Source organism: Nesoenas mayeri (assembly GCF_963082525.1).
Source record: "Nesoenas mayeri genome assembly, chromosome: 2".
Taxonomy (NCBI): Eukaryota; Metazoa; Chordata; class Aves; order Columbiformes; family Columbidae; genus Nesoenas; species Nesoenas mayeri.
The window spans coordinates 163,101,411-163,124,206 of record NC_137543.1 but is presented as its reverse complement, the minus strand read 5'-3'; the positions used below and the strand labels follow the sequence as shown (position 1 = coordinate 163,124,206).

Below are 22,796 nucleotides of genomic sequence, written 5' to 3'. Positions count from 1 at the left end.
ACCCGATTGAGAAGTGGTTCGTTGTTGCGTAGAATAAGAAAAGACGACCCTTCAAAACGATGATGGGTGCTCTTGAGGCACCCACTTTTTGAGCTTTTTCACCCTTCCAATTTGCTTCAAATGCCGAACGGCCGTAGAACGGTCAACGTTGAGTCTTCGGCAGCTTCTCATGTAGTTGGAAGAGGATCAGCTTTGATGATTGCTCTCCGTTGGTCGTTGTCACCTTCCAATGGCCACCGCCCTCATCTTCAGAGCTCTTGTCTCCTTTGGGAAGCTTCTTGAACCACTGCTGCACGTTAACGAGCCGCGTTCGTTAGCAGTTTCTGGGCCAAACATGTTGATGTCACAAGTTGCCTCCGCTGCTTTACGACCCATTTTGAACTCGCATAAGAAAATAGTTTGACTTTTCTTTTTGGTCTAACATCATTTCCAAGGTCTAAAATACATAGAAAATAAACAGTAAGTAATAAGTCAGTAGCAAATAAACATGAAGTGATAAAAGCATGTTAAAATGGTGTCTAACATAAGCACATTTATTTAAGATCGTATCCAACATCAAACGGCAACTTTCAACCATGTAAAAACCGCGATTACTTTTGTGCCGACCTAATAATTCTGAATTTGCTGGAGATTTTGGGTGTTTTTTGCTGCGAGGTCCTTGGCTGGGTGGACTCTGGCATCGTGTGGCTTGATCGATACCTACAGGGAAAACTATCGATAGTAAAGCTAAAAATCAATATATTCTTGGACACTCGTTTGTCTTGCGGCCGATGTGAAATATGGTGGTTTTCTCTTTTCCTTAAACTCTGGAAACATTTTGTGACCGTGTGGTCATGAAACGCTGGGAAATAAGGTCTGCGAGTAGATGAGCGCAAGTGTATGATTACTTAAAACAACGCTGTGCACAACACACAGAGGAGGAGGGAGGTGGGTCTCCGTTTCCCTTAAAAATGTGCAAATTCGGTGCTTATAGTCAAGACTCAACTTCACGTCTGCTCGTTCTCGGCTCCCTGCCACAATCCCCAGGAACAGCGACAGTCGCAGCTGCCTCCTCCCTGTGCTGTTTGACAGGTTTTGCGCAAGGGAGCCAAATTAATACGAGTGTTGTGCTGCGGCTGCCATTCCCAAGATGCTACCGGGGGAGAAAGCGAGTCCTGCTTGTTTCCTTTTGCCGTCCCTCCGGTGAGCCCGGCTTAAAACAAACCGAGCCGGGTTCAAACTAGCCCAGCAGGAAGGTTTCTCTCCCTTCCATTCTTGGATCTCGTTCACGGGGAGACCTTGTGAACACGAGGGGTGAGGAGGAGGATGACCAGACTTTAGTTTAAGCTTAAGGTTTTTGTGCATTTACAAAACTGTGGTTTTAGGCTGGAGTTTAACAACCTTTTACACCCGTCCAAGTGGATTCTACTGCGGCCTCATCCTGCCTGTGTTTTATGCTGCCATTGCCTGGTTCGTGCAGCTAACCAGCCTTTATTTTTAATTTATTTTTAATTTATTTTTAATTTTTATTCCCTTTTGGTTGGTTGGTTTGGGTTCATTTTTGTGGGAGGTGAGTCCTTGAAGTGGTTTCCCACGGGGTGAAGTGAGCGACGGCTGTGGGAAGGTGCGGTTGGCGGGGATGGATGGATGGATGGATGGAGGATGAGGATGGATGGAAGATGAGGATGTGTGGGGAATGAGGATGGATGGATGGAGGATGAGGATGGATGGAAGATGCGGATGTGTGGGGAATGAGGATGGATGGATGGAGGATGAGGATGGATGGACGTGAATGGGTGGAGGATGAGGATGGATGGAGGATGGGGATGGATGGAGGATAAGGATGGGCATGGATGGAAGATGAGGATGGATGGATGGTGGATGGAGATGGGTGGAGGAAGAGGACGGATGGATGGAGGAAGAAGATGGATGGAGGATGAGGATGGGGATGGGTGGAGGAAGAGGATGGATGGATGAGGATGGGGATAGATGGAGATGAATGGTTGGAGGATGAGGATGGATGGAAGATGAGGACAGATGGAGGAAGAGGGTGGATGGTGGATGGAGAAAGAAGATGGACAGATGGAGAATGAGGACGGATAGAAGATGAGGGTAGATGTAGGATGAGGTTGGGGATGGGTGGAGATTAATGGTTGGAGGATGGGGATGGATGGAGGATGAGGACAGATGGAGGAAGAGGGTGGATGGAGAAAGAAGATGGACAGATGGAGGTTGAGGGTAGCTGTAGGATAAGGATGGGGATGGGTGGAGGACAGGGATGGATGGAGATGAATGGTTGAAGGATGAGGATGGGGATGGATGGAGGATGAGGATAGATGGAGGACAAGGAAGGATGGAGGATGAGGATGCGGATGGATGGAGGACAGGGATGGATGGCGGATGAGGATGGGTGGAGGATGAGGATGGATGGAGATGGATAGATGGAGGATGAGGATAGATGGAAGATGAGGATGCAGGGGGGCTCTGGTACAGCCACCTGGGATGGGGCAGGGGACAAAGCTGCAGGATGACAATACCAGCAAGACCAGCCTGAAAAGAGACTTTTCAGCAAGCCAGGGCAGGGGCTGACAAACTGGGAAGCCAGGTGAGATATAGTTATTTATAAGCCTGCGACAGCCAGCACTCAGGTATAAATAACAGAGTGCGACGGGGTTATTTTGAGTAACAACACGCAGAGCTGCCACAGAGGCATCCAGAATAATTAATTTAATTAATTTGAAAAGCACTCAAGACTTCCAGTAAATACTTGGTGCTCCTGTTCATCCTTGCAAGATGCTGCCAAACTTGCTTCTTTTTAATGCAGGCACATCGTTGGCAAAAGATGCGAATAATTGACCTTGTCGGCAAAAAACACATCGAATGTGGTGCGGTTGGGATTACTCGGCGTGGTTGGGTGAAACGTTTCGTTCCGCGCCATTTGAGCGTTCGTCGGGCTGTGATTGATTGATTGATTGTGCTCGTTCCCTCACACTCGGATGCGGGTGGAGAAGGGAGATTTTTCTCCATTCCCATCTAATTTCTGATTCGTTGTGGCCGTGTGAGGAGTTTGGAGACAAAGCCACCAAAAGCTGAATGTTCCCTTTGTTTTTCTCACCCCGTGAGCGTTTGGACCACGATGTTCATCCCTGGATTTCTCCCCACGGTGCTGGGCAATCCAGGCGGTTTCCCAATGAGAAAAATAGCCATAATTCTTGCTGACATCTTCTTGAAGAGCGTTTAGTTCTCTCCTATTAGTTGTCTACTTTGTTTTGCCTGTTTTCGTATCTTTATGCTAAATTTCTGTGCTGTTTGCTCAGGTATTCACCACATCATCAGAGTTATTCTGCTCCTCTTCTACAAGTGTTTCAGTGTCTTGGTGTCTGAAAGAGCAAATAAATGTTTCTAAAGGTTGGCAGACTCTTAAAAAAGAAACTAAAATTAAAAATAGAGGTGCAACAATATAGGGGAGCGCTCGTGCTTGGTGCTTTTTGAAAAAAAATAATGCAAAGCTCAGCTTTTGAGCACTCTATGCTGTTTTCTTCTGTATGTTTCAGGCTCTTTGCAAAAGCGAATATTGGGGAATGACCTATTAGAGAGCAGTGTAGGGGAAAGTCGAGACGGTTCTGCCACAGTTTCAAACTGAAGGAGGAAGATTTAGGCCGGACATAAGGAATAAAGTTGGGATGCTGAGGGTGGTGAGGTTGCCCGGAAAGGTGGTGGATGCCCCATCCCAGGCCAGCGCTTTGCTGCCTCTTCAACCTAACAAAGCTGCATTTTAGAAATAGAAGGAAAGAAGTAAATCACGCCAAAAGGCTCAAAATCAGCAGGGAAATGGCAGAGGTGGATGCAAATGGCCTTAATTGGGGAATGACCTTTTAGAGAGAAGCGTAGGGGAAAGGGAGCTGGGGGTCCTGGGGACAGCAGGGTGACCATGAGCCAGCACTGGGCCCTTGTGGCCAGGAAGCCAATGGGACCTGGGGTGGGTTAGAAGGGGGTGGTCAGTAGGTCAGAGAGGTTCTCCTGCCCCTCTGCTCTGCCCTGGGGAGACCACACCTGGAATCTTGTGTCCAGCTGTGGCCCCTCAGTTCCAGCAGGACAGGGAACTGCTGCAGAGAGTCCAGCGCAGCCACCAAGATGCTGCAGGGAGTGGAGCATCTCCCGTGTGAGGAAAGGCTGAGGGAGCTGGGGCTCTGGAGCTGGACAAGAGGACACTGAGGGGGGACTCACTGCTGGGGATCAATATGGAAAGGGGGAGTGTCAGGAGGATGGAGCCAGGCTCTGCTGGTGACAACCAGGGACAGGACAAGGGGCAATGGGGACAAACTGGAACACAAGAGGTTCCACTTGAATATGAGAAGCAACTTGTTTGGGGTGAGGGTGTCAGAGCCTGGCCCAGGCTGCCCAGGGGGTTGTGGAGTCTCCTTCTGTGCAGACATTCCAACCCGCCTGGACACCTTCCTGTGTAACCTCATCTGGGTGTTCCTGCTCCATGGGGGGATTGCACTGGATGAGCTTTCCAGGGCCCTTCAACCCCTGACACTCTGGGATTCTGTGGCAGGTCAGGACTTGGGCTCCCAGCACTGGGTAGAGACTTTGGTTATTACCCGGTTTGATGAACAAAATAGGTGAAGTTTGGGTGAAAATAATCCTTTTTTTATCCAAAAAACCATCCTGAAATATCATCCAGGGCTCGGCTGGTGCTTTGCACTGGGTGCCGCTCTCCTCCCACCCACTGTGGCGCATGGAGAAAGGTTCCAAAGAGACTTTTTGTCCGTATTTCTATTTTATTTTTCAGTTAAGCATTTTGTTGTCGTTGCGTTTCATCCATATCTTGAGAGTCCCCGTGGCCATGACCTTGTGTGAATCACAGAAAACAGAAACCACGCTTATTAACTCGTCTGCCTAATTATTTCGATGCCGGACTGTAAATACCTGGGTTTTGCCATTGATTAAATTATTATTTGCTAAGCCTGCGTGTTCATTTACCCTCTCAGGTTGTTTTGAACCATCGCAAGTTCACAAACGTGGAAATTAAAGTCTTGTCGCTGAAATAATTTGTGCCGTAAAAAGCCGGAATGAATAGTTGTGTGTTGCTGGGCCGTCCTTTCTCTACGGAAACATAAAATTGCTGGTTGTTATTGAGGAATTTTCTTATAAAGTTGAGTTCCCTTGCAGCCTCCAAGCAAATGATTGATAAGATTAACGAAGACGGGATGGTCGCCGTGATCTCCATGGTTGAGCAAGTTTATCAGCGTCTTTCCGCCCGGGACAACAAAGAGAAACCTCCAGAAAACAGGTTAATCATCAGCTCCAAACATGCAGCGTTGGCTTCGTCCCGCGCCCGAGCGGCACTGCTTAATTAGCGAACGCCAAGCCATGATTTACATCCGTGTGGTTTATCTCAATTTCTTTTATTTTTAAATATAAATATGGATTTGGGAGGATTCACGCATGGAAATTCTTGGCCGCAGCAAACGTTTTACCTTTCAGCGAGGTCTTGGTGCGTAAACACAAACCCGGTTGTCGTCTTGCTAATTTTATTTTAGTTTTTAATTATTTTTCCTTTTCTTCCTCAGAGAATTGAAACCGGCCATGTGGAGCCTTTGGATTTGTTTCTGCTTTTATCCGAGGGCAACAGAGTGACTTATTAACCCACCAAAATGCTTCTAAAATGCAAGCCCAGAGAACAAAGAGAAAATTGGGACGTCATCCCTGGCTGTTCAAGGCACTGGTGGTTTCTCAGCTTCAATATGAATTACAGGTGGTTTCTTTTAAGGTTATTTTTCATTTCCTAGGTCGTAGAAGGGATTTCTATGACTTGGCAAAGATGATGTGATGGGGTTGAAATAGCCACATGGTTTCACTGGCACAGACCCTGAATTCTCGAGTTAAACCCCCTTGTTTTTGGGAAGGATTCAGCTGGTTGCCAAGTGTTGTGTCCTGTAAATCAAAAGCTTTTATTGGAGGCCAGGATGGCTCTTGTGAGCGCATTAACCTGTCAAATTCAACTGAAGAAGTTGTCCCGTTGGCAGGACAAGCTGTAACACTCTGCTCTGCCGGTTGTATCTTGTCAACGCTCCCAATACAGCCCACAGAACCCATAACAATTTCAATTTCTGATACATGTCCCTGGAGACAAGGAGTTAAGTTAATCCCTAATGGACATTTGCTCCTTTTAAGTGGTGACTCTGGTTGTGCAGATTTCCTTTAGGAAAGCGATTTTTGTGCTCAGAACTCAGAAAAGCTCCACTTTACCTCTCAAATGTTAATTATTGGATTTTTTGAAGTATTTTTGCAAATGGACAGCTCCATCTGGTCTCCCACAACGCGTGAGCCTTTCCCTGCCAGTGTAGTGTGGCTCCCACCGCAGGGTCGCGATGGCATCTCTTAACAACCTGCTGTGTTTTTGCACCGGGAGTTCAATGCGATCATGTTTTGCGTTAATAAGGAGGATTTTGGCACAGGGATTGGGAGAAGACTCGTCATTTCCCACCAGATTCGAGGGCAGCGGCAGAACCATCTCTCACAACATCCTCATCGGCAAGATCAAGAAGTGCAGGTTGGATGAACGCATGGTGAGATGGATCATGAACTGCTTGGATGGCAGAGCTCAGAGGGTTGTGGTCCACGATACGGTCTGGTTGGAGGCCTATGGTTCATGGGCTTCCCCAAAGGTCAGTATTAGGTCCATCCTTCTTCAACGTGTTCATCAATGATCTGGATGAGAACACTGAGTGCACCCTCAGCCAGTTTGCTCATGATCCCAAACTGGGAGGACGGGCTGACACCCCACAGGCTGCGCTGCCATCCTGACACCTGGACAGGCTGGACTGGGCAGAGAACAACCTGATGAAGTTCAACAAGGGTGAGTGCAGGGTCCTGCACCTGGGGAGGAACAACCCCAGCACCAGTACAGGTTGGGGTTGAGCTGCTGGAAAGCAGATTTGCAGAGAAGGACTTGGGACTTCTAGTGGACAACAGCGTGACCATGAGCCAACAATGTGCCCTTGTGGCCAAGAGGCCAATGGGACCTGGGGTGCGTTAAGAAGAGTGTGAGCAGCAGGTCAGGGAGGGGATTGTCCCCCTCTGCTCTGTCCTGGTGAGGCCACATCTGGAGTTACTGTGTCCAGTTCTGGGCTCCCCAGTTCAAGAAGGACAAGGAATTACTGAAGAGGGTCCAGCGCAGGGACACAGAGATGCTGGGGGGTCTGGGGCATCTTTGTGATGAGGAGACTGAGAGAGCTGGGGCTGTTGAGCTGGAGAAGCTGAGAGGGATGTGATCAATGGATCAATATCTCAGGGTGGGTGTCAGAGGGTGGACCAGACTCTGTTCAGTGGTGCCCAATGCCAGGGTGAGGGGCAACGGGCACAGACTGGAACACAGGAGGCTCCATCTGAACATGAGCAGAAACTTGTTTGCTGGGAGGTGCCAGAGCCTGGCCCAGGCTGCCCAGAGCGGCTGTGGAGTCTCCTGCTCTGGGACATTCAAACCCCCTGGACCCACTTGTGTGATCTGCTCTGGTGACCCTGTGTGATCTGCTCTGTGACCCTGTGTGATCTGCTCTGGTGACCCTGCGTGATCTGGTCTGTGGCCCTGTGTGAGCAGGTGGGTTGGACTCGATGATCTCCAGAGGTCCCTTCCAACCCCAACGATACTGTGAAGACCTCTACTAGCCATCAAGAGCACCTCTAATAACCATCTTTAATGGTTATTAACCATCTCTAATCTCTAATAACCACCAAAAGCACCTTGAATAACCACCAGGAGCATCTCTAGTAACCTAATGCAGCCAACACCAACGCATCCATGTATCCGTCGTTAACAAGATCAGTAACAATGTCAGACCAGCCTCTTATGCCGAGCCAAATCGTGATGAGTTGGTTGCATCAGTGTGGCGAGAAATTCTGGGGCGAAGATGGAGCATTACATTAAAGAATTAAGTTAAATTAATTGAATTAAAGAGTTAAACTTCTTCAGGGCATGGAGAAGAACGGTAAGAATTGGTCCGAAATGGGTGATGCTGAGGAAATTCGGCGTGAAGTGGTTTTCTTTGGTCATCTGTCAGACAAAGCCATGAGAGGGACCTTGTAGACTACATGTGTGCAGGAGTTCAGCCAAATCCTCCCATTGCTTTTCCTCTACATATCTTTAATTTTGCTTTGTTGGTGTCCTATATGGAATGTAATGATTGATTTTTCTGTTGTCTTGGGATGGAGAAGCTTGTTCATGGCTTTTCCAGCTCTTTGTGGCCTGAACGAGTGTTCTGGCTTTCAAATATCATTTTATCCCTGCTCAGAAGTTCCTATTCCTTTCCCCTCAAACTCTGAACATCTAATTGAAACTCGGGTGTTTTTATATGTAATTTCTTCAAGAAAACGCCTGTAGTTCCGATCTGGGGCTTATTCGTCCCACTGATTTCACCTGGGGACGGCAACTCGGGAACATTTTCCGTGCTTTGCTGTTTGCAACGCAAACACGCGGCTTCTGAATTCGTGATAACGCGTCTATTTAAACCAGCAAACCGCGGCCGTTTTAGGGTCACTTGGAGTGGTTTGAAAGCAGGAAATATTTCTGCTTGTTTACTATATAAACAAGACAATTATTAATAAAAAAAAACTTATTAAAAATCTGTTTCCTTTTGGAAGTGTGAGGTTATCTTTTGGGCGGCAGGCGCATAAACCGAGGTGTTTAGTTTTCAGAGCTGGTTTTTGTGCCTTGTGTTTGTTTCTTGCGGGAAGTCACATTGTTCGGGCTCCGATTTAACCATTTCCATAGTAACCAGCTCCGGCTGAACCAGGATTAAGATTTCAATAAGGAACAAGCAGCAGGGACACAGAAGCTCCAGCTTTTAAAAATCATGGGTTTTTATACAATTACCGCAAGGGTGGCTATGAGCAAATGGATTCCAAACAGCTTTTGAGAATATTGATGGATCTCGGATACTGTTGATGCTTTAATGATGTTTTTATATTCAGAGCCTTTTGCCGTAAAATTTTATGATGAGATCCTTTATTTTTGGGTACTTAGAGAATGGAAATGACTTGTTTTAAGCCATGTTTTAAGGGAAACCTTCAGCTTCGCGGTGACGTTTTACGACTTGGCTTTTTGCGTCCTGGCGTTAAATGCCTTGAAACAGCAGCTGCCGTGCCAGGTTTCAAGGGCATCGGTGCTTCAATCCGGGGCAAACAAGGACTGAAAAGCACCAGGACGTGCCACGCTCGGACCAAAGCGCCGTAACCCTGACAGCCACATATCCTTCAGTACAAGGAATACCAAAGGAAACGTGAATATAACCACCAAAGATGAATACTCGTTACCTGGATGAAGTTATTTCCTTGTTGTGTTCGGAAAATTGGATTTTATGACCTGGGAGTGTTCCAGTTGTCGGAGATATTAGAAGTCTGGTGTTTTTCATTACGCGGGCTCTCGGCAGCTGGTAAATGGGAATAGGAACAGCTCAACTCAAGAGATCAAACTTGCTTTTATTCCAGCACTGACCTTGTTTTAACTCCTCCAAAAGAGACAGTTATTTGTGCCAAAGAAGCACTTGACTGGGTAACGTGACCATCCCCTGAGCCTTAAGTGGAAGATAAGGAGATCGTTAGTATTCCGCTCAATCCCCAAGGAAAATAAGTTGATATTAGGGAAGAGGAGAAGCTGTCAGGTGGTTTTGTTGACTTTTAGGGGTTGCCAGGGGATGGCTGGGTTGTATTTAATATGAGCATACAGGGACAACTTAATCGCCTGGGGGATCCAAAAGCTGGGCAGGAATAAAGTGATAAAAAGGCAAATTGAGAAATGTAGGCAGATATCAAAAGGTGGCAATTCAGTTCTTGTGATTTGGGGAATTTTGGACTGTTTTTCAAAGATGGTGGAGAGAGAAGAAGGGGAGGAGAGAGAAGAGAAGAGGAGAAGAAGAGAATAGAAGAGGAGGAGAAGAAGAGAATAGAAGAGGAGGAGAAGAAGAGAATAGAAGAGGAGGAGAAGAAGAGAATAGAAGAGGAGGAGAAGAAGAGAATAGAAGAGGAGGAAACAAATATATGCTTAAATTTATAAAGTATTTGGGAAGGAGTTAAGTGACGAACTGGCGTCATGTGGGAATGATGAGCTGCTTGCCAGACCAACGGTGATGAGAGGATATCAGACATTTCGCAAAAACACTTAAAATTAGCACTTGTAGGTAATTTGCACCTAGGAAGCCAAAAATAATCAGCTGAAGAGATTGTTGACCTGCTGCGTTTTGATTTAAGTCCTTTCTGAATTCTGCATAAATTCCAAAGGGCTGGAAAAGCGCTACTAAAACACCACTATTTAAAAGCAAAGGCAAAAGGAGGGTAATGTGGATGAAGTCAGTTTGGCCACCGTAGGTGTGAAGCGGGATGGTGAAAAAGCCTCATTTGCAGTGCTTGTAATGAGGAGTAAGAAAAAGCGAGTGTCATTTTGTCATGTAAATTTGATTAATAGGTTAATCAAGGTTAATATTGCTTAAAGGTTAATATTGCTTAAAAATTACAGCTCTGACCTAGGTAACCCATAACTTAGTAGCTGTCAACGAGGAATCGTCAACTGGCAGAAATGTTGCGTTTTGGGGCCTCTACACCCAATTATTTCCCTTAGTCGTTTGGAGGCATCTTAAAAAGTCAGTGGGAATAGGGGAAAAGAAGCCACGTTCATCTGGTGGTTTATCAAAGAAGATCATTATAACGTGATGAAGCCCTGGAGAGAGGTGAATATTCCTCCAGACGTTGCGTTCCCTGCAGCAGATGCTTCTTGTGGGTCACCAAGACCTGCTCCGCATGCAGAGAAACACGCGATGGGTCGGAGAGTTTGCTTTACTGCAGGTAAATTCCTTTGTAATTTGATAGACAAAGTTCATGTTCTGCCACCGCGTTCCTCTCTGCTGATCTTCCAGGTTTACGTCCTGCTTGGTGAGTGATACCACCCACCTCAAGACTAGGAAAGGGTAGAACACAACAAGGGATGTTTTCCCCAAAACGCTGGAGGACCCTGATATTTTGCAATGGGAGGTCAATCCTGTTGTTCTTTAGCAGGCAAATAAAGTTTCTGCCTGGACCATGGATGGTGGAAGGAGATGGACTCGTCTCCCAAGTAATGACCCAGAAGTTGTCGTCTCCTCTACCCTCCTGCTACGTGTCAATCCTCAACCGTGCTTACAAAGAACCCTTTTTACAACATCGTCACTATCCATTTCTCAATGTTGAACTGTCAGATGTTGTCCCTGCCTGGTGCTGGCCAGGAGGAGAGCAAACTATTGATGCAATTAATTTACGTGATTAATGGTGAGCAGAGCATCATAGAATGGGTTGGGTTAGAGGGACCTTCCCAGCTCCCCCAGTGCCACCCCTGCCATGAGCAGGGACATCTTTCCAACCCAACTACTCTGTGATTTTATGATCTGCCACCTCTCTGGGCAACCTGGGCCTGTGTTTTAACATCATTTTTACAGGTCCAATTATGTCATTTACATCCCAGGTTTGCAGGACCTGGCTTCTGAACCTTTCAGACATCATCTGAAGCGCAAGCTGTTTAGTTATTTCATGTAAAGCTTGTTATAGGCCTTGCAGAAAGGTGGCTGACACCCTTCTGGGGACAACCTGATGCAAATCTTCTCAGATTTATGCCTTGAACATGCAGTGGATTTGATTATTTCCATCTCTGTGAAGAGCAGGAGGCCACAGATCAGAAGTCTTTGTATAGGAAGCTACAAGCCAAGCGTTGCGACGTCTGTGAATTAAAATAGGTAGGAGACTACAAGCGAGGAAGCTTTTTCATATGAAAGAAGCTTCATAGGAGCTTCTCTTTGGAGCTTCTCTTTGGAGCATCTCTTTCCAGAGACCAAAGGGTGGGAATGACCTTTGCAGGCAGTTGATGAATGGTCTCGTAGACTCGTGTGCATCTCCAACTTTACGTCTTACAGCGAATAATAAACACCTCGGCACGGGGTGCCTTGAAAAGAGGAATCGCTCGAGCGAAAGTGGAACGGCAAGAAGGTTATTTTTGGCTCCTTTTGCGGCATTAAGGTTTGAAATGAAGTCGAACCGAAAAATAGTGAGAGTCGGATTGTTGTTGCTGTGCACCTGTGGGATGCGACCACCAGCGAGCGAAGGGAAACGCATCGAAACACTTGAAGGATGAGCTGGTAATTAGGGCAAGTGCTGTTTTGGGGAGCAATATTAATACTTCCTGTGTTAGGAAACAGAAGATTGTGACACAGTTGTTAAACAGAAATACTCAGAGAGGACGTTGAAGCGACAGATCTTAAGAAAGAAATTCAGAGTGCAATAGAGAACCTCACGACGCCGTCGCTGTGTCAAAGCCCCGAGGGACGGGATAAATCCGCAGAGAGACGGGGCAGCGGTAAAACGCGGAGCTGTAAGAGAAGTTGCGTGTTCGAGAGGCCGCCTCCATATCAATTAACGATCGCGGTAACGGGATCTGCCGTTCGACGACTCTTCGCTCCCGAGGGGCACAGGATCCTCCCCACAGCTCCGCGTCTTGCCCGGGGTTTCAGGTTCTGCAGCGGCTGGAGAGGGATGTTCCTCCACCTCCCTGCCCAGGAAGACGTTGGTCACAAACCCCATCGCTTCTCTTTGCAAGGGCACTTGGTCACCTCCTTCTGTGCTGAGCAAAATATCAAGGGAACGTTATTCCCCACCCTTTTGTCTACTTATTAATGGCTCTCAGCACCGCCATCTCTGTTCTGCTCAGGCGTTCCCCGCGGAATTTGGCTGTATGATTTCAGACTGATGTGAATTTTGAATATAATTTTAGGGTATGCACCTGGAGAGCGCAGGGGATGCAGGTAACGCTTGCACAGATGAGGTTCTCATGGACATGGGTTATTGACAGTGTTAATGGTTGGACTCGATGATTTGAGGGTCTTTTCCAGCCGAAACAATTCTATAATGCTACAATTTGTCTATCGCTACCCAAAGCGACGGGCATTGTCAACCCATGGGCTGCATCTCTGGTGCTCACGGAGGAGATATAATAGAAGGGGGTGCAAAGATCAAGCCGCTGTGAGCTCCGAATGGGTCCTTTCCATCTCCTGCTCCTGGTCACAGTCTCTAAGGCCTCAAACACCTTAATCGCCTCTTTCTGGTGGAGCAATTGGAAATTCAGCTTTCGTACACAGCAGGAAACCCCAGAATTTTGGGTGAGGAAGCGTGGAAAGCAGAGGCAGGATCTTCTCCACCGTGCCCCCCGCTCACTGCTCCAGCCTGAAACCACCCAGAAACGCTTCGAATCAGCCGCAATTTATATTTCTGTGTGTCATTTAGAAACCCGTGACACTCCCTCCAGCGGAATCTGGACTAAAGCCGCTCTTATCTTATAATTCTGCCTTTTTCAGCTTGCGTGAAGCGGAGCGGCACAGGAAACCCTCGTGGTAAGCGCTGGGTAGGGAGCGTGTAAGGGGGGAAGGCAGCACAGCCTGGCTGGAGGTACAATGAAAACCCTCAGCAATGGGAAGAGGAGCAGCGATCCTCTGCCACATCCATCACGTTTTGCTTTAGGAACCCCATTTTTTTGGAGAGCTGGTGACGAGCAGCCTCTTCGCAGAGGTTTGTGGCCTCGTCGCCTTCGTCGTCTCTGCCCTGCGTCCAGGGGTTTGTATCACTCTGCTCATGAAACCAAAATCTTGTTTACGGGCTGTTATTTTTGCAAACAGGGAACCAACCTTAATATGTTTTGTTTGCTGGGGGCGGGGAGGGGGAAAGCCTGATCTTAGGAATCCATTTCAGACCTTGGTGTTCCACTCACCGCCTGGTGCATCCTGATTAGCGGCGGGTGACGGGAGGGTATGTAATTTAAAGGACAATTTTGTCAGTGATGAACAGGTTGGAAATGGTGACCATCCTCATGATGCTGTTTTCCATTCTGCTGAAGTACAGGAGAATCATAGAATAATTTCAGTTGGAAGAGACCCTCAGGATCATCGAGTCCAACCATAACCCGACCTGACCAGATCTATGACAAGGTGAACCAGCTAGTAGATGAGGGAAAGGTTGTGGATGTTGTGCACTTCGACCTCAGTAAAGCATTTGACACTGTATCCCACAACATTCTCCTGGAGAAGCTGCAGCTCATGGCTTGGATGGTGTAGCTGTGATGGATAAAGAACCAACTGGAGAGCCGGGCCCAAAGAGCTGTGGTGAACGGGACAAATCCAGTCATGGGTGGTGTCCCCAGGGCTCAGTACTGGGGCCAGTTCTGTTTAATGTCTTTATCAATGGTCTGGATGAGGGGATTGAGTGCACCCTTAGTAAATTTGGAGATTACACCAACTTGGGTGGGAGTGTTGATCTGCTCAAGGGTGGGAAGGCCGTACAGAGGGATCTGGACCGGCTGGATCGATGGTCTGAGGTTCACCAAGGCCAAGGGCCGGGTCCTGCGCTTGGGTCACAACAACCCCATGAATGCTGCAGGTTGGGGAAGAGCAGCTGGAAAAGGACCTGGGGGTGTTGGTGACAGTGGCTGAACGTGAACCAGCGAGTGCCCAGTGGCCAAAAAGGCCAAGAACATCCTGGCTTGTGCCGGGAACAGTGTGGCCAGTAGGACCAGAGAAGTGATTGTGCCACTGTACTCGGTGCTGGTGAGGTCAAAGCTTGAATCCTGTGTTCAGTTTTGGGCCCCTCACGCCAAGAAAGGCCTTGAGGTGCTGGAGCGAGTGGAGATAAGGGAACGGAGCTGGTGAGGGGCTGGAGCACAAGTGTGATGGAGCGGCTGAGGGACCTGGGGGTTCAGCTGGAGAACAGGAGCTGAGGGGAGACAGGGACACAAAGAAATGGCCTCAAGTTGCACCAGGGGAGGTTGAGGTTGGATGTGGGAACAATTTCTTCGCCAAAGGGCTGTGGAGCATTGGAACAGGCTGCCCAGGGCAGTGCTGGAGTCACCATCCCTGGAGGGCTGGACAGACGGACATGAGGTTCTCAGGACATGGGGCAGTGCCAGGGGTGGGTTATGGTTGGACTTGATGATTTGAGGGTCCTTTCCAACCGAAATGACTCAGTGATTTTAGGAAGCTGGGTCCACCTTTTTGAAACACGCTGTTCATCCCAGGGGCTTTTCCACCTTGGGTTGTGGCGAGCAGGAGCGCAGAGGTTTCCAAGCTACCTGAATTTTGGAAAGAAAAGGGATAACCCGTCCCTTTTGCAGCACGCTGGCTTGATGCAGGTCCCCACACTGGCTTTTGTTTGTCCTCACAGCCACAAGTGCTGCCTCATTCTCTCCGAGCACACGCTGGGGAGGGAATGGGATGTGCTGGTGGAGAGCAGCTCACGCAGCACCCAGTGAACCCCTGCAAAGGGATCTTGGGGGGATCTGCTGGAAAGCAGCTTTGCAGAAAAGGACCTGGGAGTTGTGGTCAACAACAGGGTGACCATGAGTCACCAATGTGTCCTTGTGGCCAAGAGGCCAATGGGACCTGGGGGACATGAGGAAGAGTGTGAGCAGCAGGTGGAGGGAGGTGATTGTCCCCCTTTGCTCTGCCCTGGTGGGCCCACACCTGCAGTTCTGCTTATAACCCTCCTGGATGAAATTCTAGCAAGAACGAGGGGAATGTGGGCTCTACCAGCTTGAAGTATGAAGAGGTTAAAGGAATGAGAAGAGATTTCAGAGTGCAAGGAGGTGCTTCCCACAATTTTAAATAATGTGAAGGTTGTTGAAATGTGACGTAGCACGAAGCTCACCCAGGTTATGCAGACCAGCTCACCGTCTTTATTGATCAAAAAATGTCTGTGCAAGTATTGCAAGGTCTTAAAAATAAATACTGGGAGAAGACCCTTGAAATATGGACTTAAAATTGCAAACAGGGAGTTGAAACTGAACTGAAGGAAAGAGATTGAAGTGCTGGAGCGGGTCCAGAGAAGAGCAACAAGACTGGGGAAGGGACTTGAGCACAAGACCCATGGGGAGAGGCTGAGGGAGCTGGGCTTGCTTAGTCTGGAGAAGAGGAGGCTTAGAGGGGAGCTCAGCACTCTCTAGAACCACCTGAAGGGCAGTTCTAGCCAGGGGGGGATTGAGCTCTTCTCCCAGGCATCAGCAATAGGACAAGGGGCCATGGGCTTCAACTCTGCCAGGGGAAATTGAGGCTGGAGATGAGAAAGCAATTCTGTGCAGAGAGTGGTCAGGCATTGGAATGGCTGCCCAGGGAGGTGCTGGACTCACCGGCCTGGAGGTTTTTAAACTGAGATTGGCCATGGCACTTAGTGCCGTGATCTGGTCAATGGACTGGAGTTGGACCAAGGGTTGGACTGAATGAGCTCTGAGGTCTTTTCCAACCCACTCCATTCTGTGATTCTGTAAATATCATTTTTAGGAACAATTTTCTTTCTAAATATATATCTATTTTAATGGTATTTTTCTCTTTTCTAAGACGACGGGACCGTTTTTCTTGCCCTTTGCTCAGGAGCTGAACCTGAACAACTCTGATCGTGGTCGAGCCCGAACCAGAACTGGCTCATCTCCCTGTTTGCACGTCATCTAATTTTTAACCCAGGTCGCCGGATAGAGTTTGAAAGTTTATGTAGTTGAGATGCACGTGATAAATAAGCTGTTGAGCCAGGGAAACCTTTCCGACCCTCTCAGAGGTTGGGAATAATTTAGTTGGTATGTAATTTTGAAGCTAATTAGATGTTTGAACTCTCCGGCAAAGCTTTTAACAGAGCAAGCGACTCATCGAAGTGATTTCTGATCAGAAAGTGATGTTGGTTGTATTCTGGTTATAACCGATTTTTCATTGTGATCTTCCCAAGAGAGATATAAACCTGTTTCAGGGTTAAAACAAAAAGGCTTTGAACAGGCTGACCCAGAGCTTTAATCTCTTTGAATTGGGAAGAATGGGCTGGTAACCTTTGTGGTGCCATGAAAAGGTATTTATTGAAACTAGTTTATGTGGTCTCCGAGCTGTTCTTGTGGAAAGGCAGATGAATTTTGGCACAACAGCCCCCGTGTGTTTGTGGGACTGAGAATCGTAGCCAGATATTACAAATAAAGTGTATTTATTCTCAGGTAACTTGGGTGATAACCCTGGAATGAGCCACACTCAAGGAAATAAAGACTTAACCTGTTGTCTGCTGGAGCGGCCGTATTTTCCTTTTCATTTGGAGGATGAGGAAGGAGTTAATTAGAAGAGCAGCAGCTTCTGATTAAGTTGTTCATTCATTGCGTCTGCTATAAGAATATACTCTATAAAATAAGGGTAGATTTGGATATTCACATACTTTGTTCAGCGGTTGAATGAAATGAGTTAATCAATATAAAAACCAACCCAACCCCGTCCCAGCTGGTTATTGTGAACGCTCGATACCTGCGCCTGGTTGGATAATAAGTATAATTGGTAACCCAACTATTAAGCTGTTGGTAGCGGTGTCTGGACGATGCCAAATGAGCCTCTTCACAACACTGTGACACCCCGGTCAAGAGAAATCGGTTTATGGTCCCACACGGTGTTTCTGGAGCTGAATTGGGACCCTTTCATTGTGCTGGTCACGGTTTGGTTTCTACTGGCACGTTTCACAACCTGTTAAAACACCCGAAATCCTTATTTAGGAGAAAATAAAGGGACCTGTGCGGTGGTTTTTAAGCTCTGGTATTGATTGCAACTCGCCGTTTGCTCTCAGGGCTGATGCCGTTACCAGTAATAACAGTTGATATCGGTGCACAAGCAGAATCCTAAAGGGAGAAAAAAGACAAACGGGCTTAATTTAAAGGTATCGTCATTTAAAAATCATTCCAAGCCGTGTGGTGCTGTTTGTCTTGTGCCCTCGGCGGGGATTTCTGGGGTCATTTCCAATGCCTGACAGGTAAAATTCTCCTTCTTTCAGAATAAGGACAGCAGCGAACGCGAGAACAAGCAGCCTAGAGAAGATGACGAGGAGGAGACCGTCAAGCACAAGTAATTATTTATTTATTCCCACTTGCCTCTCGTGTGTGTGTGTCAGGTTCCAGTGTAAGTTGGGGAATGAGCTGTTGGAGAGCAGCGTAGGGGAAAGGGAGCTGGGGGTCCTGGGGACAGCAGGGTGACCATGAGCCAGCACTGGGCCCTTGTGGCCAGGAAGCCAATGGGACCTGGGGTGGGTTAGAAGGGGGTGGTCAGTAGGTCAGAGAGGTTCTCCTGCCCCTCTGCTCTGCCCTGGGGAGACCACACCTGGAATCTTGTGTCCAGCTGTGGCCCCTCAGTTCCAGCAGGACAGGGAACTGCTGCAGAGAGTCCAGCGCAGCCACCAAGATGCTGCAGGGAGTGGAGCATCTCCCGTGTGAGGAAAGGCTGAGGGAGCTGGGGCTCTGGAGCTGGACAAGAGGAGAACGAGGGGTGACCTCATTAATGTTTACAGATATCTAAAGGGGGAGTGTCAGGAGGATGGAGCCAGGCTCTTCTTCGTGACAACCAGTGATAGGACAAGGGGTAATGGGTACACGCAGTGGCTAAGAGCCTGCTTGGCGTTGGCTTGAGCTGGGCAGGGCAGCTGGGAAAGGAGTGATGGTGACCACTGCTCTAACATGCCACCACATGTGTTTGATCGGTGTCTGCGTAGATGGACCCCACATCTCCAGGGGACACTGACTTTGACAACCAGTGACAGGACAAGGGGCAGTGGGTGCAAACTGGAACACAGGAGGTTCCACTTAAGTATGAGAAGCAACTTGTTTGGGGTGAGGGTGTCAGAGCCTGGCCCAGGCTGCCCAGGGGGTTGTGGAGTCTCCTTCTGTGCAGACATTCCAACCCGCCTGGACACCTTCCTGTGTAACCTCATCTGGGTGTTCCTGCTCCACGGGGGGATTGCACTGGATGAGCTTTCCAGGGCCCTTCAACCCCTGATACTCTGGGATTCTGTGATTCTGTTGTTCAGGTGCTGCTCTCCTGTTTGCTAATTAGGATCTTTCCTTGTCCTCTACCATGCAAGTCATATTTTTTATTATTTCATCTCGTGGCGCAAATGATCTGAGAGGAGGAATAAAGGGGAAGAGCCTGAGGCTGATTTTCTGGGGCTACAGATGGGAAATTGGTGCCATCAGGAGCATTTATCCCCCGTTGAGTTCAGCAGCCTTTGCGGCATCTCCTTCCCCTGCACGTGTGTCATTGTAAGTGCGGATTGTTATTTTACTTGATTTTCCATGCACGTGGCTGTGTAACCGCGACCCACCGCTGGTCGCTCGTGTCGCCGGAAAATGTGAGCGCAGCTCTAACCGAGGCGAGAGCGTCGCTCCTGGCAGGACCGGCTGACGCCGCGCTCAGTTTCCTGCCGGTAAAAACATCGTCAGGTCTCCTTTGGTGACGACAGGGGGTAAAATTGGGTTTGAAGATGCGGGACATGACCTTTTCTTGTGGTTTCATGGGCTAGAAGGCTCCTCGGTGGGGGATGCTGCTGCAAATAAGCACGTGTGATCTGCTGAGAAAGTGGAGCAAAACCCTCGCTGCTTCTCGGGATTAACTTCCAGCCTAAAATTCAGCCATTCTTTTCAACATCCCACCTGGATTTGGGGCTGAAAGTGGCTTTTGAGACCTGCCACCGAGGCTGAATTGTCTCTGTAGGCGCCGGGGTTGGGTTTGGTGCCGGAAAAGACACCGAGGTGTGGGGTGAAAGCTGAAACGGGAGCTTGAGATCTTGGAAATGAGGATGAATAATGAATAAATGGCTCTTGCTTTCCAGCCCTGCCACTTGATACTCGATAAGGGGTGATGGTTTCGAGCTAAAGGAGGGGAGGTTTAGATTATTAATAGATATAAGGAAGAAATTTTGGATGCTGGGGGTGGCCTGGGGTGTCTCCAGGAGTGGGAGGACAGGCTGAGAGAGTTGGGGTGTTCAGCTGGAGGAGAGAAGCTCCGGGGAGACCTTAGTGCAGCCTTTTCAGGCTTAAAACGGGCCCATAAGAAAGATGGGGACAGACTTTTGAGCAGGGCCTGTTGTGATAGGACAAGGGGCGATGGTTTAAACTGAAGGAGGGAGATTCATGCTGGATATAATGAAATTGTTGCCCTGAGGGTGGTGAGAGCCTGGCCCAGGTTCCCAGAGAGGTGGTGGATGAACCATCCCCGAGACACCCCAGGCCAGGCTGGACGGGGCTCTGAGCACCCTGAGCTGGTGCAGATGTACCTGTCATGGCAGGGGTGGGATCTCAGTGATCTTTAAGGTCTTTTCAACCCCAAATATTGTGTCATTCCACGATTCTGATACACTGTGTGGCGAGGTGACGCACCGTGACGAGGAGCATCACTTGTCCGCAACCATGTACTCCTGCTCCCAAACTGGAATTCTGAATCACTTTTATTTCTACCCTGACTGTGTTTCAGGCTGGGTTTGCTGCTCTTTAACCCAGCGGCCGGGAGCATGTTGGAGGTGACACGCTTTCACACCGGGGCTTTATCGTCACTACCGTCAGCTTGGCAAATCACTTTTTCCATCAGCCGCTTGTTCATCTTGTGGCAGGTTCAGCCAAAAAACCCCTTTCCTTGCCTGTGGGTGATGCCCTTGAAACTTCACTGAGCTTTATACATCAAGAGCAAAGGTGTTGAGTAGGAACCCACGTCCCCTGCAAGATCCAATGATGCATAAAACTCCCCGCAAACATGGGCACACAGTCCTGAAATACCTGCTGATTCCTTTGGGTAAGCAACTTTTGGGGCAAAATTTTGCTTTCCGGATGGATTTTCCTGCAGGATTCTGTAGCTCTTTGTCTGTCCAGCCACAGCGTGTTTTATCGGGATCCAAACGTGACTTTGCAAGGCAAATTAAACCACGATCCACTCTGCGGACAACGTTTGAATCCCAAATTTGCCTCAGGTGATTCTTACCTTTTGCTTTACTTGTTGAATGTGTGTCGCTGTGTGTTTTTAACAAGATGTGAAGGCTGGTGAGCTGATAACTTGACTTCGGTTTAGATTTTGATTTCCCAACAGTGTAGCTGAGCTTTCTCCACTCTTTGCAAAAGGGAACCGCTGGACGCTAAAGGTGGCAAAAGGTGAACTGAGATAATTTACCCTGAATTTGGGACACGAGGGCTCCTGGTGATTGAAACCCTTCCATGCAAACCTCCCCCCAAACAAGCATCTCGGCACCTGTGCTGCTTTCTCGAGCTGAAAACCACCATGCACACAACATGAGGAGAGGAAACCTGGTGCTTCAATGAATAATCCCGTGGCTGAGCGCTGGTTTTAGGTGCAACGACAGCCCCAAAAAGCTCCTCCAGCCCTGCAGCTGCACCTTCTGCCCCAGAACATCCTAAATATTCTGTAGAAGCACCAGGTGCTGCCTTTACTAATACTTTCTTGCTGGCTATGTGTCGACACGCTTTTTGACGGCTTCCTGTTGGTTTTATTTCTGACCGACTCAAATCTCCCCACCCCCCTTTCATTTTTTGATCTCTTTTCTTTCCATTTTTTATTCCTTGTTTTCTCTCAAGCTCCCGCAGCAGAAACAAGCGCTGATGAAGCCCTAAGTGAACACCCCGAGACGCTTGCAGCCATTTCAGCTCTGATCTGAGCTCCCAGGGGAGTTTAGGTCTGTAATTGCAAAGAGCTCGGCTTATTTGATTTCATTTTTATTTGTAACTACTTAGGCTTAATCCACTGCCCAGGAAACACCTCCTGGTGCAGCCTTTGCAAGGAACAGGGTGTGGATGGACTTCGGCCTTTCCGCCTGGTTCCTGGGGGGAAAAACAGTCTGTTGGGACTTGGGGATCTGTAAGGCGCTGCTTAAAGCCAGGCCTGGCTTGAGCCTGGCTTTGCCACCCCAAAGGGAGCCAGAGAGGTGTCGAGGTTTAAATTTGGGCTGCAGTTCTGCAAGCAGAGCTCATCAAGGATGTTAAAAGTGTAAATAAAAATTCAAGGTAGGGCTTGAAGCCGGGGGGGGGAATAAAAAGCTTTGACTGAACTAGAAGTGAAACTTTAGCGAGCTGCTGTTAATCAGCTGCCGGTGTTTTGACACTTAGTCATCCTTTAAAATTGCAGTTCCGTGCCGTGCAGAGATGAATTTTGGGGAGGAGCTGGGGGAGGCGGGTTGGGAAATGGAGAATGTCACGGGGCCGGGCAAAACCGCTTTGTAGTTTTTAATCTCTGCACAAAAACACAGAGCGGCCAAGAGTCTGCTCAGCGTTGGCTGGAGCTGCACAGGGCAGCCGGGGCTGGAGCGATGGCAACCGCTGCGCCGGTGTGCTGCCAGATGTGTCTGATCGGTGTCTGCATAGATGGACCCCACATCTCCAGGGGACACTGACATTGACAACCAGTGACAGGACAAGGGGCAATGGGTGCAAACTGGGACACAAAAGGTTCTGCTTAAAGATGAGAAGCAATTTGTTTGGGGTGAGGGTGGCAGAGCCTGGCCCAGGCTGCCCAGGGGGTTGTGGAGTCTCCTTCTGTGCAGACATTCCAACCCGCCTGGACACCTTCCTGTGTAACCTCATCTGGGTGTTCCTGCTCCATGGGGGGATTGCACTGGATGAGCTTTCCAGGGCCCTTCCAACCCCAAGGCTGTAACATCGCACCTTTTGCTGGGTGCTGGAGGAGGAACAGGAGTTGAGGTGGGTGAATCAGAATCGTATAATCATAGAATCATTTTGGTTGGAACAACCCCTCAAGATCATGGAGTTCAACCATAACCCACCCCAGCACTGCCCCATGCCCTGAGAACCTCATGTCCGTCTGTCCAGCCCTCCAGGGCTGGTGACTCCAGCACTGCCCTGGGCAGCCTGTTCCAATGCCCCACAGCCCTTTGGGGGAGAAATTGTTCCCAGATCCAACCTCAACCTCCCCTGGGCAACTTGAGGCCGTTTCTTTGTGTCCCTGTCTCCCCTC

The 22,796-nt window shown here is 48.6% G+C and overlaps 1 protein-coding gene across 1 annotated transcript in view; it reads left to right on the top strand.

The window, feature by feature from the left end:
* The window catches only part of CCDC12 (coiled-coil domain containing 12), a 50,678-nt gene that overhangs the window by 14,076 nt on the left and 13,806 nt on the right, over positions 1 to 22,796 (top strand). Inside the window, 1 exon segment of the mRNA XM_080339140.1 lies at positions 17,827 to 17,897. Coding sequence (XP_080195266.1) covers positions 17,827 to 17,897 — 71 coding nt within the window.